The sequence below is a fragment of the Caretta caretta genome, chromosome 3 (genome assembly GCF_965140235.1).
Source record: "Caretta caretta isolate rCarCar2 chromosome 3, rCarCar1.hap1, whole genome shotgun sequence".
In the NCBI taxonomy this organism is placed as follows: domain Eukaryota; kingdom Metazoa; phylum Chordata; order Testudines; family Cheloniidae; genus Caretta; species Caretta caretta.
Window position 1 is genome coordinate 100,021,003 of NC_134208.1, and position 14,648 is coordinate 100,035,650.

Consider the following 14,648-nt stretch of genomic DNA (forward strand, 5'->3'; position numbering starts at 1 on the left):
TTCACTACCAGTAGAAGAACAGGAAAAAGATCTGGAGGAGATTAAACCAACTCTCCCTACATTCCCTAAAGGACTCTCAACAACTCTCTGCTCTCTCAGCGTATATACGCCAGCACCAAAGAGATGTCTGGGGAAATACCAACCTGTCCCAAGGTCCCTACCTCCACCTTTCACTCCTTATCGACAATACGACCCACAATGAAGACAACACAGGCTCCATATGAAGCTCAGACAATTGATGCCTCAAGGGGCTACCTTTCACACACCCACATCCAAACAATTTTGAAGGTTTGTTCAAGGTCCTGAGAAGTCTACCCCTGTTCCGGTCACTGCAACCATCTTCATCAACCCACCAGTTTGACGACTGCTCAGCCCCTTTCTGTCCATCCTGGCGGCATATCACTTTGGAGAAATAGGTCCTAGAAATCATGAACAAAGGATATTTCATCCCATTCCTATTGATCCCATTTCATCCCATCCTCCCTGTCCCTCTTCAGGGACCCTTCTCATGAAAACCTTCTATGAGAATAAATAAAGCACCTTCTGCAGCTGGGAGCCAGAGAATCAGTCCCATCCCAACACAGATGGAAGGGTTTTTATTCCCATTATTTTCTGACCCAAAAGAAATCTGGCAGGTGGAGACCGATCCGAGACCAATAAAACTTCAACAAGTTCATCAAACTACAACGCTACAAGATGGTTACGCTATCAACCGTTATCCCAGCACTGGAACAGAGGGACTGGTTCTTAGTCCTTGACCTCCAAGACATCTATTTTCACATCCTTCACCCTGCTCACAGACGGTTCCTCAGATTCATCATGGGGACTGATCATTACCAATACAGAGTACTAGCCTTTGGACTGTCTACAGTCCCTCCAAGTATTCTCCAAAGCCTTCCTGGTAGTGGCTGCTTATCTACACGAACAGGGAAACGATTGCAATACTACACTAGATAGACATCTGTACAAATCCAATTACATGAGACTCAGCTCTCAGAGCACAACAGGCCAACCCTCCTTATTAATGAATGAATTGTTTTAAAAGATATATGGAGTCTGAGACACCCCAAGGACCATGACTGTAAATATTTCTCTACGGTACATTCATCTTTCGCCAGAATTGACTTTTTTCTTGTGTGTTTAGAACTGATTCCAGCATGCCTAGAAGCAACTATTGATACTATATTAATTTCAGATCATGCTCCAATTCTACTTACTATAGACACTGATTACACCTTATTAACGTCTTCTAGGTCAGTGGTTCTCAACAGGGGCCTTGGGAGGCGGTGAGGAGGTTTCAGGGGCTCTGCCACGCAGGGCCAGCATTAGACTCGCAGGGGCCCAGGGCAGAAAGCTGAAGCCCTTACCTCATAATGCCAGCCGTGGATTTTATATGCAGAAAATCAGTTGTTGTGGCACAGGTAGACTGTGGAGTTTTTATAGCGTGTTGTGGGGGGTGCTCAGAAAGAAACAGGCTGAGAACCACTGTTCTAGGTGAAAGCTACTAAACAATGCAAAATTTCATTGCATGTCAGTCAACTCTAATTTCATACAAGGAAATGATCACTCACATACCTCAGATGCCATCTCTTGGGATGCTCTGAAAGCTACTATAAGGGGTCAGTGCATAAAGTATGCCTTCCAAAAGGGGAGAGAGAGAGAGACTCAAGTTACTAGACTCTGGCCAAGAAAATAGATGAGTTGGAGAGCGTGCACAAGACTGACCCAAATAACAAAAACCTCGTAGGTCAAATCTAATCAACGCCAAATATAAATATAATGAATGCTTACTCGGCCAAGTTGAATTAATACCCAGTAGGGTTAAACAAAGAGATTATGAATGGGGAGATAAAGTAGGTAAACTACTTTCCAGAAGACTTAAAATGGAACTAGCCAACAATAATATATCTTACTTATTACAAGAAGATGGGAGTCCCATCCTTGAACCAATAGATATAAATAATATTTAGGCAATTCTGTCAAGCTTTATATAAATCAGATATCCAATCTGACTAATAAATTTGATCATTTCACTGAAGGCCCGCCTTTTAATACCCTATCTTCTGAACAAGTGTTATTTATGGACAAAACTTTCTCAACGTATGAGATCGAACAGGCTATTAAAAATATGAATTCCAGCAATGCCCCTTGGATGGATGACTTTCCAGTAGATTTTTACAAAACATTTTGTTATCAGCTGTCTGCTATTCTTTCAAAGGTTTTCATTGAAACAGACTCCTGTCTTTTAGTACCAGGCATTCAGTAGGCCCTTTCAATATCTAATGGGGCAGTTGAGGGTCCAATTTAAATATGTTGGGGACTAGGTTCTGAAGAAAACTGATAATATCCTTCTCTTTTAGACCCTAAGCAATGCCAATAGATGAAGGTTCCTTCAAAGTCTTTTTTTTTAGTCATCCTGTTTTTCTTCCAGTTTGGTTTTAATTTTAAAGAGACAGTTGCTTTAAATGCACTAGCTTCAATGGCAGTCTTTTTTAGCTCATTTTCTAAGTGAGCCATTTGGGATTTCACATCATATAGAGAGGTCACCAATATCATTTGAGATTGAGTCCAGTTGGCTTGTGAATATTTCTTTCAGTGCTGCAGTATCCTGGGCTAGGTTCTGCTGTGGCCTTCGGGTCTCCCCTTTCATCTGCTTAGGTGATTCAGGCTTAGGGCTCTTGTTGCCTCTCATTTTTTCATTGGAATCTATATTCAGCAGTTTGAAGTTTATCCAGGGGATTAATTTAAATTTCTATGACAGAACCTTATTGCCAGTTTGCTAGGAAAGTTATTATTAGAGGCGAATTTGATATGTGGGGAATGAGGAGATTCCAGACTTGGCAGTTATTTTCCTCCTGGGTACCATGTGACCCCCATCGTCTCTTCTCGAAGTTTAACAGTCCCATTTTTTAATCTCTCCTCATATGGAGGCTGATCTGACCCCTAATAATTTTTGTTGCCTTTTTTTTTTTTTTTTTACCTTTTCCAATTCTAATATATGTATTTTTTTTTTAGATGCCGCAACCAGAATTGCATGCAGTATTCAAGGTGCTGGCATATCATGGATTTATATAATGGCATTATAATATTTACTGCCTTATTATCTATCCCTTTCCTAATGGTGCCTAATATTCTGTTACCTTTTTTGACTGCTGCCTTACATTGAGTGGAAGTTTTCAGAGAGCTAGCCACAATTTCTTTCTTAAGTGGTAACAGCTAATGTAGACCCCATCATTTTGTATGTAAAATTGAGATTATTTTTTCCAATGTGCATTACTTTGCACTTATCAGCATTGTATTTCATCTGCCATTTTCTTGCTCAGTCACCCAGTTTAGTGAGAGATCCCTTTGTAACTGTCCGCAGTCAGCTTTGGACTTGACTTTTGTGAGTAATTTTGCCACCTCACTGTTCACTCCCTTTTTCAGATAATTTATGAATATGTTGAATAGCATAGGTCCCACTATAGATCCTTGGGGGACACTGCTATTTACCTTTCTCTGTTGTGAAAACTAACTAACTATTTCTATTCTTTGTTTCCAGTCTTTTAACCAGTTACTGATCCATGAGAGGACCTTCCTTCTTATCCCATGACTGCTTAGTTTTCTTTCAAGCGTTTGGTGAGGGACATCATCAAAGGTTTTTTTGAAAGTCCAAGTACACAGTATTGACTGGATCAACCATGTCCACGTTCTTGTTGACACCCTCCAAGATTTCTAATAGATTGGTGAGGCATGACTTCCCTTTACAGAAGCCATGTTCAGTCTTCCCGAACATATTGTGTATCTATGTGTCTGATAATTCTGTTATTTACTATAGTTTCAACTAATTTGTCTGGTATTGAAGTTAGGCTTACAGGCCAGAGAAGTGCCCCCACCCCACTTTTTTTTTTTTTTTTTTTTGGTCCCATGAAATTAGACACAAGTTTTACAGAGAGATAAAATTTAGAAAATCACAATTTCTCTTTTGTCCCATGCATTGTCTGCAAAATGTTAAAAGCATGCCATGATAGATTAGAACTTTTGTGGTCAGTTACTAAGGCAGGGATCATGCTGCTGCTGCAGGAGCAGCACACGCTGCGCTTGGAATCTTGACAGCAGATAGTCTCTTTGGAATGAGGGAAAGAGCGAGCTGGGTCAGGCTCCTTCCCAGCTGAAAACTTCCGTCCCTCGACCCTGCACAGGGCCCTGGTGGTCTATCCCCACAACATGCGGGCAGTACATGGAAAAGGAGCTTCCTGTACTTCCTCAGGGAGAGGGGAGAGAGAGAAAGCCAGAATGGTCTCCCCTCAGCCATCCTTCAGCCCCAGCATGTGGCCTGTTCTCTCCCCACTCAGGATAACAATCTTTTCCTGCCAGCTAATGTAGTTAGTCCTTTAGCTCAAGCTGTGCTCCATTACCAGAGGTTCAGGATTCAAACCTGTACATAATAGAATTTGTTTTTACAATTTCCCTTTAAAAAACAGGAAATAAACTCTCTATATTAAAATAATTGTATTTTGTTGCAAAGCAAGCACTCAAAAGTTAGGAGAATGCCAGAATTTCGGTTGCTGTGACCCAGGCCAGTTGGGTACAGCAGAGTAGTAGAAGGCAGATATAGTGGCCATTGGATAAGCAGTTTTCTGTTCCCTGACTGACCAGAGCAGTGGCTGCTCCAGGCTAGAGTGGACACATGACTCCAATTAGCCTGCAAAGAGTCAGTTGAAGCTGTTAGGCTAATGTGAATACCTGACTCTAATTAAGGCCCCTCTGATACTATAGAAGGGCTCACACCAGTCAGGCCAAGGAGAGCCAGGGAGCCAGGGGAGAGGAAGTGCGGCTGAAGGCCTAGGTAATGAAGACACCCTTAAGCCACTGGGAAAAGAGCCCTAAGGTAAAGGTGAAGAAGGTGTTAAGAGAGAAGCAGGGGAGCTGTGGGGAAGTGGCCCAGGGAAATGTAGCAATTCTGGCAGTGAAGGGTCGGTTGCCAACAGCTGCTGCCATTAGGGTCCCAGGGCCGGAACTCGGAGTAGAGGGGGGCCCAGGTTCCCCCCAACCGGCCACTACAGAAACACCTCCTGAGAGGGGAAGACAGGCCTCTGTCAGGACAGGAGGCTAAACTGTTCTGGAATAAGCCTGTAGGGATAACAGAGACTGTGGGAGTTCTCTCACCAACCTCCTTGCTGGCTTATAATGAAAAGGGCTCAGTAAACTGTACCTGGCCCTAGAGAGAGAAGGGCTACGTGGAGGGTCACAGTGAACCTCTGAAGTTAGTATAAACCGCCTGGAAACACAGGACTCACAGGGACAAGGTCGGAGCTCTGCCACACCTGTGAAATCTTAATTCAGCCCATTTATGTATATGCATTATGATACAGTCGTTAATTACATGATCACATAGTAGTTTTTCCATGGGACCCTAGTCTCATTCAGTGCACTGAATGGATAGTTCTTTGGGGCTGAATCAGAGTTGTTTACTGAAGGGAGCTATTTCCCTATCTCATTTGCTTTAGATGGTGGAAGGTTTGTAAGGAACAAGGCGGGGAACCGCAGGAAGAAAAAGAATGGTCTTCTGGTTAAGGCAGGTGAATGCCACACAGGAAAGTATAGTCCTACCCCTGTTCCTACCACAGCCTTCCTATGTGATGCTGAGTGAGGGTTCTGAACGTTAGACATGTAGGACCTGGTGGGCAGAAATCTTGAGCTCTAACAATTGTAACTGAAGTCAGTGGGAGCTGTGGCTGCACAACACCTCTGGCACTATGGGATTGTGCTCTGGAAGAAAGAGCAAGCGGTTGAGAGTCAGGAGGCCTGAAGTTCTAGTCCTGGCTGTGCCACTGACACAGTGTGTAGCCTCATGCAAATCTTTGTCCCAAGTTTCCCCGTCTGTAAAATGGGGATAATAATGCTGTCTGATCTCACAGTGGAGATAAATTCATTAATGTATATGGACCCCTCAAATACCAGGGAGAAGATTGAAAAGACTGAAGAAATGTGAATAGTTGAGATAAGGCTTGGGTGGGAGTGAGCTGGCTGAGGGACAACCCAAGCATGATGACGGGGGGTTGGGGGACTGAGATGGAGGAGATAATATCAGTCCCTTTGATTGAAGGAGTGCATCTGCCATTGGTGAGCAGGGCTTGCAATTTAGGGCTGATTCTGGACCCATAGCTGCTCTTGAACAATGATATTAGAGGTAAACCAGTCAGCTTGTTACCACATGTGTCTGTTTAGGCAGGTGCAACCTTTCCCTTTAGGATGTGGACCTTGTCACGGTTATCCATGTCTTTGTTACCTCAAGGTTAGATTACTGCACATGGGGCCACACCTTACAGGCATTTGGAGAATGAAATTGCAGCTTGCTTATTGAGACATATTGGACTATATGTCACCAATGCTCTGGATTGTGCCACTGGTTGCCTATTGGTTTCTGGGATGTCAGCAGGGGCACTTGAATTGGATCCCCCTCATCATAAAAGAAAGGACAACTGGCAAAGAGTAGTCTGTGAAGGCTCTGGGATTCTGGAATTTGCATCCCTCCCGCCCAATTGGACAAAATAGCTCAGATTTGGGAATCTTCTGGGCACATTGGAAAAGACACCTGTTTGGTCGGAGTTTTGGAGATGGCTGAGGATATGCTTCCCAAAACAATGAAGGAGTATAAATAAATATTTTTGTAGGTGTCTGGATGGTTGCATTCCTGCCTAAAAGATTGTTTTAATGCATTATCCTGTAATACTAATCATTAGAGCATCTGAAGCCTTTGTATAGGCATTTTTTATTATTATTATTTAAATAAAAATACATTTTCATTGCAGGCTTTGGATAGTAGGCAGTAAATAAGGCAAGGACCATTAACTGGAGGATGAGTATAAAAATATCAAACTGCTGCCTCATTTTCTGAGAGGTTTCAGAGTAACAGCCGTGTTAGTCTGTATTCGTGCTTTGTGTGTATATAATAAGATCTTCTACACCTGCACATCCACCAATGTGATATATGCCATCATGTGCCAGCAATGCCCCTCTGCCATGTACATTGGTCAAACTGGACAGTCTCTACGTAAAAGAGTAAATGGACACAAATCAGATGTCAAGAATTATAACATTCATAAACCAGTCGGAGAACACTTCAATCTCTCTGGTCACGCGATTACAGACATGAAAGTCGCTATTTTACAACAAAAAAACTTCAAATCCAGACTCCAGCGAGAAACTGCTGAATTGGAATTCATTTGCAAATTGAATCCAATTAACTTAGGCTTGAATAGAGACTGGGAGTGGCTTAGTCATTATGCAAGGTAGCCTATTTCCCCTTGTTTTTTCCTACCCTCCCCCCCACCCCAGACGTTCTTGTTAAACCCTGGATTTGTGCTGGAAATGGCCCACCTTGATTATCATACACAATGTAAGGAGAGTGGTCACTTTGGATAAGCTATTACCAGCAGGAGAGTGAGTTTGTGTGTGTATGTGGGGGGGCGGGGGGGTGAGAAAACCTGGATTTGTGCTGGAAATGGCCCAACTTGATTATCATACACATTGTAAGGAGAGTGATCACTTTAGATAAGCTATTAGCAGCAGGAGAGTGGGGTGGGAGGAGGTATTTTTTCATGCTTTGTGTGTATATAATAAGATCTTCTACACTTTCCACAGTATGCATCCAGTGAAGTGAGCTGTAGCTCACGAAAGCTTATGCTCAAATAAATTGGTTAGTCTCTAAGGTGCCACAAGTACTCCTTTTCATTTTCTGAGCACTGTCAGTCCTGTGCACTGAATGAGGGAGGGGTCCTGTGGCAAAAGTAGTATGTGATCATGTAATTAAAGACTGTATCATAATTAAGGCTACGTTTTAGTGTCAGGTATTTTTAGTAAAAGTCATGGACAGGTCACGGGCAGTAATCAGAAAGCACCGTTGGTGCTGGTGGGAGAGCGTGGGGTGGCGGCCTGCAGCCTGGGACCTGTGCTGGGGGGGCAGCGCCTGACCCAGGACCCATGCTGGTGCTGGAATGGGGGAGCGTTGAAGGGGCTGGCAGGCTCCCTACCCGGCTCCAACCGGTGTGTCCCTGCAGCTCCTTGGGGAGGGGAGGCCAGGGGGACTCCACGTGCTGCTCCCGCCACAAGCGCCAGCTCTGCAGCTCCCATCGTCCGCTAACTGCAGCTAATGGAAGGGGTGGGGGTGGTGCATGTGGAGCCCCCTGGCCACTCTGCCTAGGAGCTGCAGGGACATGCTGGTGGGAGCCGGGGAGCCCCCTCTCCCCAGGTAAGAACCGCCCTTCACCCCAACCCACTGCCTGAGCCCCCTCCCACACACCCAAACTGCTCAGCTCGGGCAGCCACTGAGCCAGCACCAGCTGCTGCAGAAGTCACAGAAAGTCAGTGACAGATACGCAGCCTTAATCATAATGCATCCATACAGACAGGCAGAAAGAAGGATGTATGAACAAATTCTTGCATTTCCTAACTTTTACAGCCTAAATAACATTCTTTCAAATAATTTTGGGTATAACATTTTTCTATAATATAGTGGGACCTAAGGTGTTTGTGGGTTGCACCATCATACAAAAGAGAGTTGCTGGAATATGCTTCAAACTGGGGCACCACTCCTGTAAACATTTAAACACATGCTTAACCTTGAGCACGTGAGTAGTCCCATTCATTCGCTTTAAGCATGAGCCCTAGTGCTCTCAGGCCAGAAGTCCTTTGCATTCTAGGTGTAGTCTCTCCTGACATGTTGCCAGCATAGCTCTCATTTACTTTAACTTTAGTTACCTCTTATGTAGGAGGAGCAATATATACTGTGGATTCTGATCTCAATAACATCTGTGTTAGACCAGTTTCATTCCATTGTCATTGGTTGAGTTAGTCCTCGATTACATTGATGTCAGGCCAGAATATTTGGTCCATTACTCCCACATGTATTTTCAGTGGTATTGTACCAATTATATATATTACTATAACCTCATTATCCTAACCTTGCCCAGTAGATGGTACTGTTGGCTCTATTTTGTGATTTCTTTTTGAAGTTGAACATTTGTTGCTTGAAAGTCGCTGTACCTTTTTTATTTTTTCTGTTTAATGTATTTTAACTATAGGTTTTCCCCCTTTTTCTCTCTCTGCTCTTAAGTAACTTCTGCAGCCAGTGGAGAACAATAGTAACCCCTTTACTAATTTGATCTTCACTGGTACTAGTAAGATGTAGCAATCTTTAGGCAGACTGATCAGTGGGCTAATGGTGAATGTCCTTAGAAGTGTAGAAGACATATTTAAAATACTCTAATATGTAATCCATTGATTGGGCAGATTGCCTCTGATTCATGTTCTGCATCAGGGTCTTAATCCAAGATAGATTCATATGAATTTTTTTAAATAGATACCTTTTAAAATTAATTTTCTTGCCATTTGGTGGGCTTTGATAATAGTGTTTTCATATTTAACATTGGTTCCATTAATAGATTACACCACTTTATGATTTATTGATCATGTTAAATGGTAGCCAGTTTTACATGTAATTCCTGCAAATGTGAGTTTGGAATTTCTCCAGATGCAATTTTTTGATTACATACCTTTTCTGGAAACAATAAATATGCTCATATTCTACAGTTATGAGGACTGTAGAAGAACCTATCAGTCAGACAGACAAACAGCTCAAAAGCTTTTACAGTGTTTCATCAGTCTTTATTTAGACCCTCATTCAGCAAAGCATTTAAATGTGTTCCTAAGTTTTTTTTCCTGGGTTGGGGCATTAAAGTGTTCTTGAAAGTTGTTGATTTGACAGCCATGAGAGCCAAAGTTTTGATTTATCTGCAGAAAAGGGATAGCATGTGCAGTGATGGTGAAAACTTTCTCACAACCCTTTCACTTTACCTTAGCTCTGACCTGAAGGAACCTCCTCTAGGGGTGAGACAGTAATTCAGGTTCCATCCCCATTTAGTTCTGGTCTCCTTTGTTGAAACTGCCAACTAGTGTTAACTGTGGTGTTATTTGTGTTGTGTACCTGTCCACTGGTCTGGTACTACCAGTTTGGTTCAGATAGGTCACTAACGAGCTCTTAAATGTTAGCAACTTTTGGACGTTGCTGCTTTGGCTTGCTCCTAATTAGTGACCTGTCATATTTTATTCATGGTTGTTTAACCCTGTGAAAACTTTGAAAGTGATTTTTTTAAATCAAAACGTTAATTTTTGCACTGCATATGTTGTTGAAGGCTTGCTCATAATTGTTGGACTGTTGACATTTTTTTCTCTGTCAAGCATTAGATCTTTCTTTTTGTGATGGGGGCTAGGGTAAAAAATCTGTATACAGAATTACATGGACTTTGCAAACAGATGTGAGTAAAACAAAGTAAGTTAAATTTAGGTCTACTAATCTTGATGGTGTCCCCTTTTAAATGTGGAAAAACCCCATTTAGACTCCCTTGATGTGGTGCCCCAATACAAGGAGCTGAATATTCCCTTCTGGAGTCTCCTGAGGCACAAAAATACACTAAAGAATGTGAGGGGTAGATCAGGCCAGGGTGGCAAGGATAGGTGGAAGTATCCTCCACCTCCCACTCCTTCAGCCAAAGGAGTGCTGCAATGGGTGTGCCTCTTCTCCATGCCAGGGAGCTTTGTGAGGGGATTCTGAGGCATAGTTCGTCCTGGAGATCCCTCTGGGACACAGTACCAGCACGTATAAGGTGTGATTGAGCTCTAGGTGACTTGCATCCTTTCAGCTAAAATAGATCATGAACAAAATTCTGCCCTTAGTTACACCTGTGCAACCCATTGGATGTACTGACTTATTTATTAACTGGAAAGCTGAACATTAGTCTCATCTGCTAGCATGGCAGTTGATAAAGCATTTGGAGGATGCTTTCTTACTGGAGGCGGGATGGACATAAATCACAGTGATTTAGTATAAGCACAGTGTGTGGGATATTGCTAAGCCTTGTTCCTGGCTGATGGTTATATTACATATAGTAGGTAATTAGACAGTTCATAAACTGCTTTGAGATGTTTGCTTACATGTAATTTGCATTGGAGAAACAATCAGCTTTTGTTTGGTGCTGAAATTACAATATTCTGTGAAATACTTGTATTTTCTCGATCACTTTCAGGCCTTTGACAAAAGTGCTTCATGGTAGAGCACTGGTTTACTGCCAGTGAAGGGAGAGCTAAAAAAGCAGAATAAGTTAATTTACCTTGAGATTTTTGCTATTGATTTTTTTTTTGTTTAGGATACATACTATTCTGTATGTATTTGTAAATGGTGTGTGTGTGAGTATATACATGGAGAAAAATGCTTAAATTAACTTTTATAGAACACCATGTGCATTGTATTTTAGAGACATAATAAATACACTTTTCCTGTTGCTAGGGGATTAGCAGTATCACTGAGCACTCAGATAATACGATGAAGGGCACCATTATAAGAAACTAAAAGGATGGAAGAATAATCCTTAAGGGAGTGTCAGTCAATTTTTTTTTTTTTCAGAATTTCACCCCATTTTTCTTTGTTTTTTCAGTTCAGAGTGAATGAATTTGGTGCCCTGGAAGTCATCACAGATGAAACAGAGATGGAAAATGTTAAAAAGGCCACTGCTACCACAACCTGGATGGTGCCAACTGCTCAAGAAGGTCAGAAAGAAGCTGTTTAATTTTTGTATGCTATAGTTTTTTTTTTTTAATGTAATGGTGTTCCATAAAAGGTTGCCAAAAGCTTTAAACTGCTTAGTTGCTTTTCCTCTAACAACTTCTGTACACATCTCATGAAAAAAGCTGAGGGGATGTTATTAATTACTTGAGTGTGAATGGGTGTCAAAGTGTCTTTTAAATTAGAAAGAAGCACAAAACTTCACATTTCTATTAAACATCTGGAAGCAGTAATTTTAGAGAACTTCAGCTGTATCCTTCTAATAGACATTTTTATCTAAGTTTAGAACTAAAAAATATTTTCATGTGATCTAGCCTGTTATTATTTTAATTAAAAGGTGCCCTAATTGCTTACTCTATTTGAATACATCAACATTCTACACTTTGTTGTTCTTGCTGAAGTTAGTTCTAAAAAGAAAAGAAGGATTTTACCTATTGTCTTTAGTTAACTTCAGCTCAAAATAGTGTAAACTGCAAAACAATTGTTACAGGATATTGTTTATTAGTTGCTCAAACAACTTAACTGATGGAAGATTAGATCTGCAATATCTTTGTTACTGCTAACTCTACCACAGTGAACTATTGTGAGTGCTTGCAAAAATTTTCTGAGTAATAACATTCAAGGGTTTACATGGGCATTTAACTGCATGGGCAAGGGGTTTAGACCGGATATTCTGTGGAAATTAAAATATTGGCAAAAGGAAAATTCACATTTTCATCCATAGAAAGATGTATCACATAGTCACTGATGCTCAGTACTATTTTTGTACACATTGAACATAGGATCAATAAGGTAGCACTGAAAAGAATATCACAGCTACTTGCATGGTTTCTTGCACCCATCATTTTTTTGCCCTTGCAGACGGTACATTTTACCAGATTCTTTTTCCTTTTTAAATTAAATACATAATTATTTTTAGCATTTGTGGAAAATGCCAGATTAACAGAATGCAACTGTTAGTCGCTAGCTATCCACCAAACAGCACAAGCAATAGTGCTGAAAACTTTGGCCTGCTAATATGTCTTCCCATTGACCAAGACAGACCCTTTCTAGGGGCGAAAACGTAGTTGTTCTTCAAGTGATTGCGCATGTCCATTCCAATTAAGTGTGCCACATGCGCAGCAGCCGGAAGCTTTTTCCCCGAACAGTACCCATCGGGTCGGTTTAGGTGCCCCCTATAGTCGTGCCTCCATGGTATCAAATATAGGCCCCTGCTGATCTGCTGCCACTTCAGTTCTTTTTTACTGCCTGTGATGGTTAGCCGGAATGCTCGTTCTCTCTTGCTTCAGCAAGCGTCTCTTTCTTAGCAGTCTTCAGACTTGTCCTGTAAATAGTTAGATAGAAGTTAGTGTACAGATCTATAAGATATCGTTTGGGGGTACCCCCTGCCTCTTCTCATCCCCCACCCCCACCCCCCCGGTACCGGGACATGCCTCGGTCCCTGGGGTTTAAACCCTTTGTAGCATGTGGCAAACCTATGCCCAGGAGTGACCCCCCACGCTTCCTGCCTAAAGTGCCTGCGGGATAAAGTCCGAAAAGGAACATTTTAAAATCTGCTGGGGATTTTTCCCCAGAACCCAAAAGGAGAGGGATCAGTGACCGAAGAGTCTCCTTATGGAGGCTGCCCTCCATCCCCACTCAGACCCAGGGTCAACCAAGCTGATGCCGAGCAGCTCGGCATCAGTTTGTAGTGCCCCGTTGTCGTCGCAAGAGGTTTTGGCACCGAGGAAGGACTCCGATAGAAACCCTTGGCGCTGACAGAGTTCCCTGCATAGGGGCTCTGTGCAGGTCAGTGGGTGGCACCGTTACCAGTCTCTGGTACCCCACAAAAAGAAGAGACCTGACAGAGGGCATTCACCCATGCCCAGACCAGTACTGAAGGAGGCTGGCGCAGTGAGACCCTCCTTGGGCCACATAAGTGAGGCACCGCCTAGTTGGGCTCTCTTGACGCCTGCTCCACTGACGGACCAGTCGAATCTGGGCCCCCGAGACTCCAGGAAGGTCTTGAGCAAGCCATGCCGGAGACTTTTGAGGTGGCCAGAGAGCTCGTTGCCTTCACAGCATTGCCTTCTCCACTTAGGCGAGACAGAGCACTGAGCTTTGCTTCAGCGACACCTGTGAGATCTTCAGTGCCATTCATGGTACCATGCCGATCACCATCCCCTCAGCACCGGTCCCTTCTGCTAGTGGACAGGTAGAAGAGCTGCATCGGTCCTCAAGTTCCCGGCACTGCTCCCTAGCATCGGTGGGCACTGCTCTCCCATGGTTCTCCTTCAGCGAGTCCTCTGAGTCAGAGTTGGAGTCCTGCAGGTCTAAGTGAAGCCAACACTGATCGCGTAGACACTCGACGTCAGAGAAGGAAATGCAGTAATTCCTCCAGGTACTGTGGCCTGGGCAATGGCAGGCTCCGACCCAGTGGCCTTTCTGGACCCCCTGTTTATTCCAGGAGGTCTACGTCAGTGGCTTCGGTATCTCGCGCGCCTCTCGAACCTCCCTTGGTGCAGGACCAGCTGCCCCACGCTGCATCGGTTGCCGCGCTGGAAGACCCGGCACAATGTAACCCCCTCGGTGCTGAGGGCAGAGAGCAAGACCCGGTCCTAGCTAGGGCCTCGTTCTCATTCTCACCAGACGAGGCGGTGGTGGGAACTTCTATGGCCCCCGCACTGGAGGACAATAGCATACTCCAGCAGTTACTGAGCAGAGTGGCCCAGAACCTGGGGATCCAGGTTCAGGAGGTCGCCGAGACATCAGATCCTATGGTGGATATCCTAGCCCTCTCTGGTCCCCCTTGGATTGCTCTGCCACTCATAAAGACTATTCAAGAGACCACCAAGATTCTGTGGCAGACCCCCACCTCCTTACCACTGATGGCGAAGAAGACCAAACAGAAGCATTTCATTCCCTTTAAGGGGTTTGAACATTTTTACACCCACCCTCTGCCGGACTCCCTAGCTGTAGGGCCGGCAAATAAGCGGGAGCGCCAGGGACACCAGACCCATCCACCCAAAAAAGGGAGGCAAAGAAGCTGGACCTCTTTGGGAGGAAA

The 14,648-nt window shown here is 43.5% G+C and overlaps 1 protein-coding gene across 6 annotated transcripts in view; it reads left to right on the forward strand.

Moving 5' to 3' along the window:
* The window catches only part of L3MBTL3 (L3MBTL histone methyl-lysine binding protein 3), a 156,962-nt gene that overhangs the window by 19,400 nt on the left and 122,914 nt on the right, over window positions 1-14,648 (forward strand). For 5 of the 6 annotated variants that reach the window (XM_075126735.1, XM_075126731.1, XM_048844597.2 and 2 more), the window contains exon 3: window positions 11,475-11,586. In XM_075126735.1, coding sequence (XP_074982836.1) covers window positions 11,475-11,586 — 112 coding nt within the window. Of the gene's footprint in view, window positions 1-3,541; window positions 3,726-11,474; window positions 11,587-14,648 lie in introns of all 6 variants that reach the window. The other variant, XM_075126732.1, reaches the window with a different exon arrangement.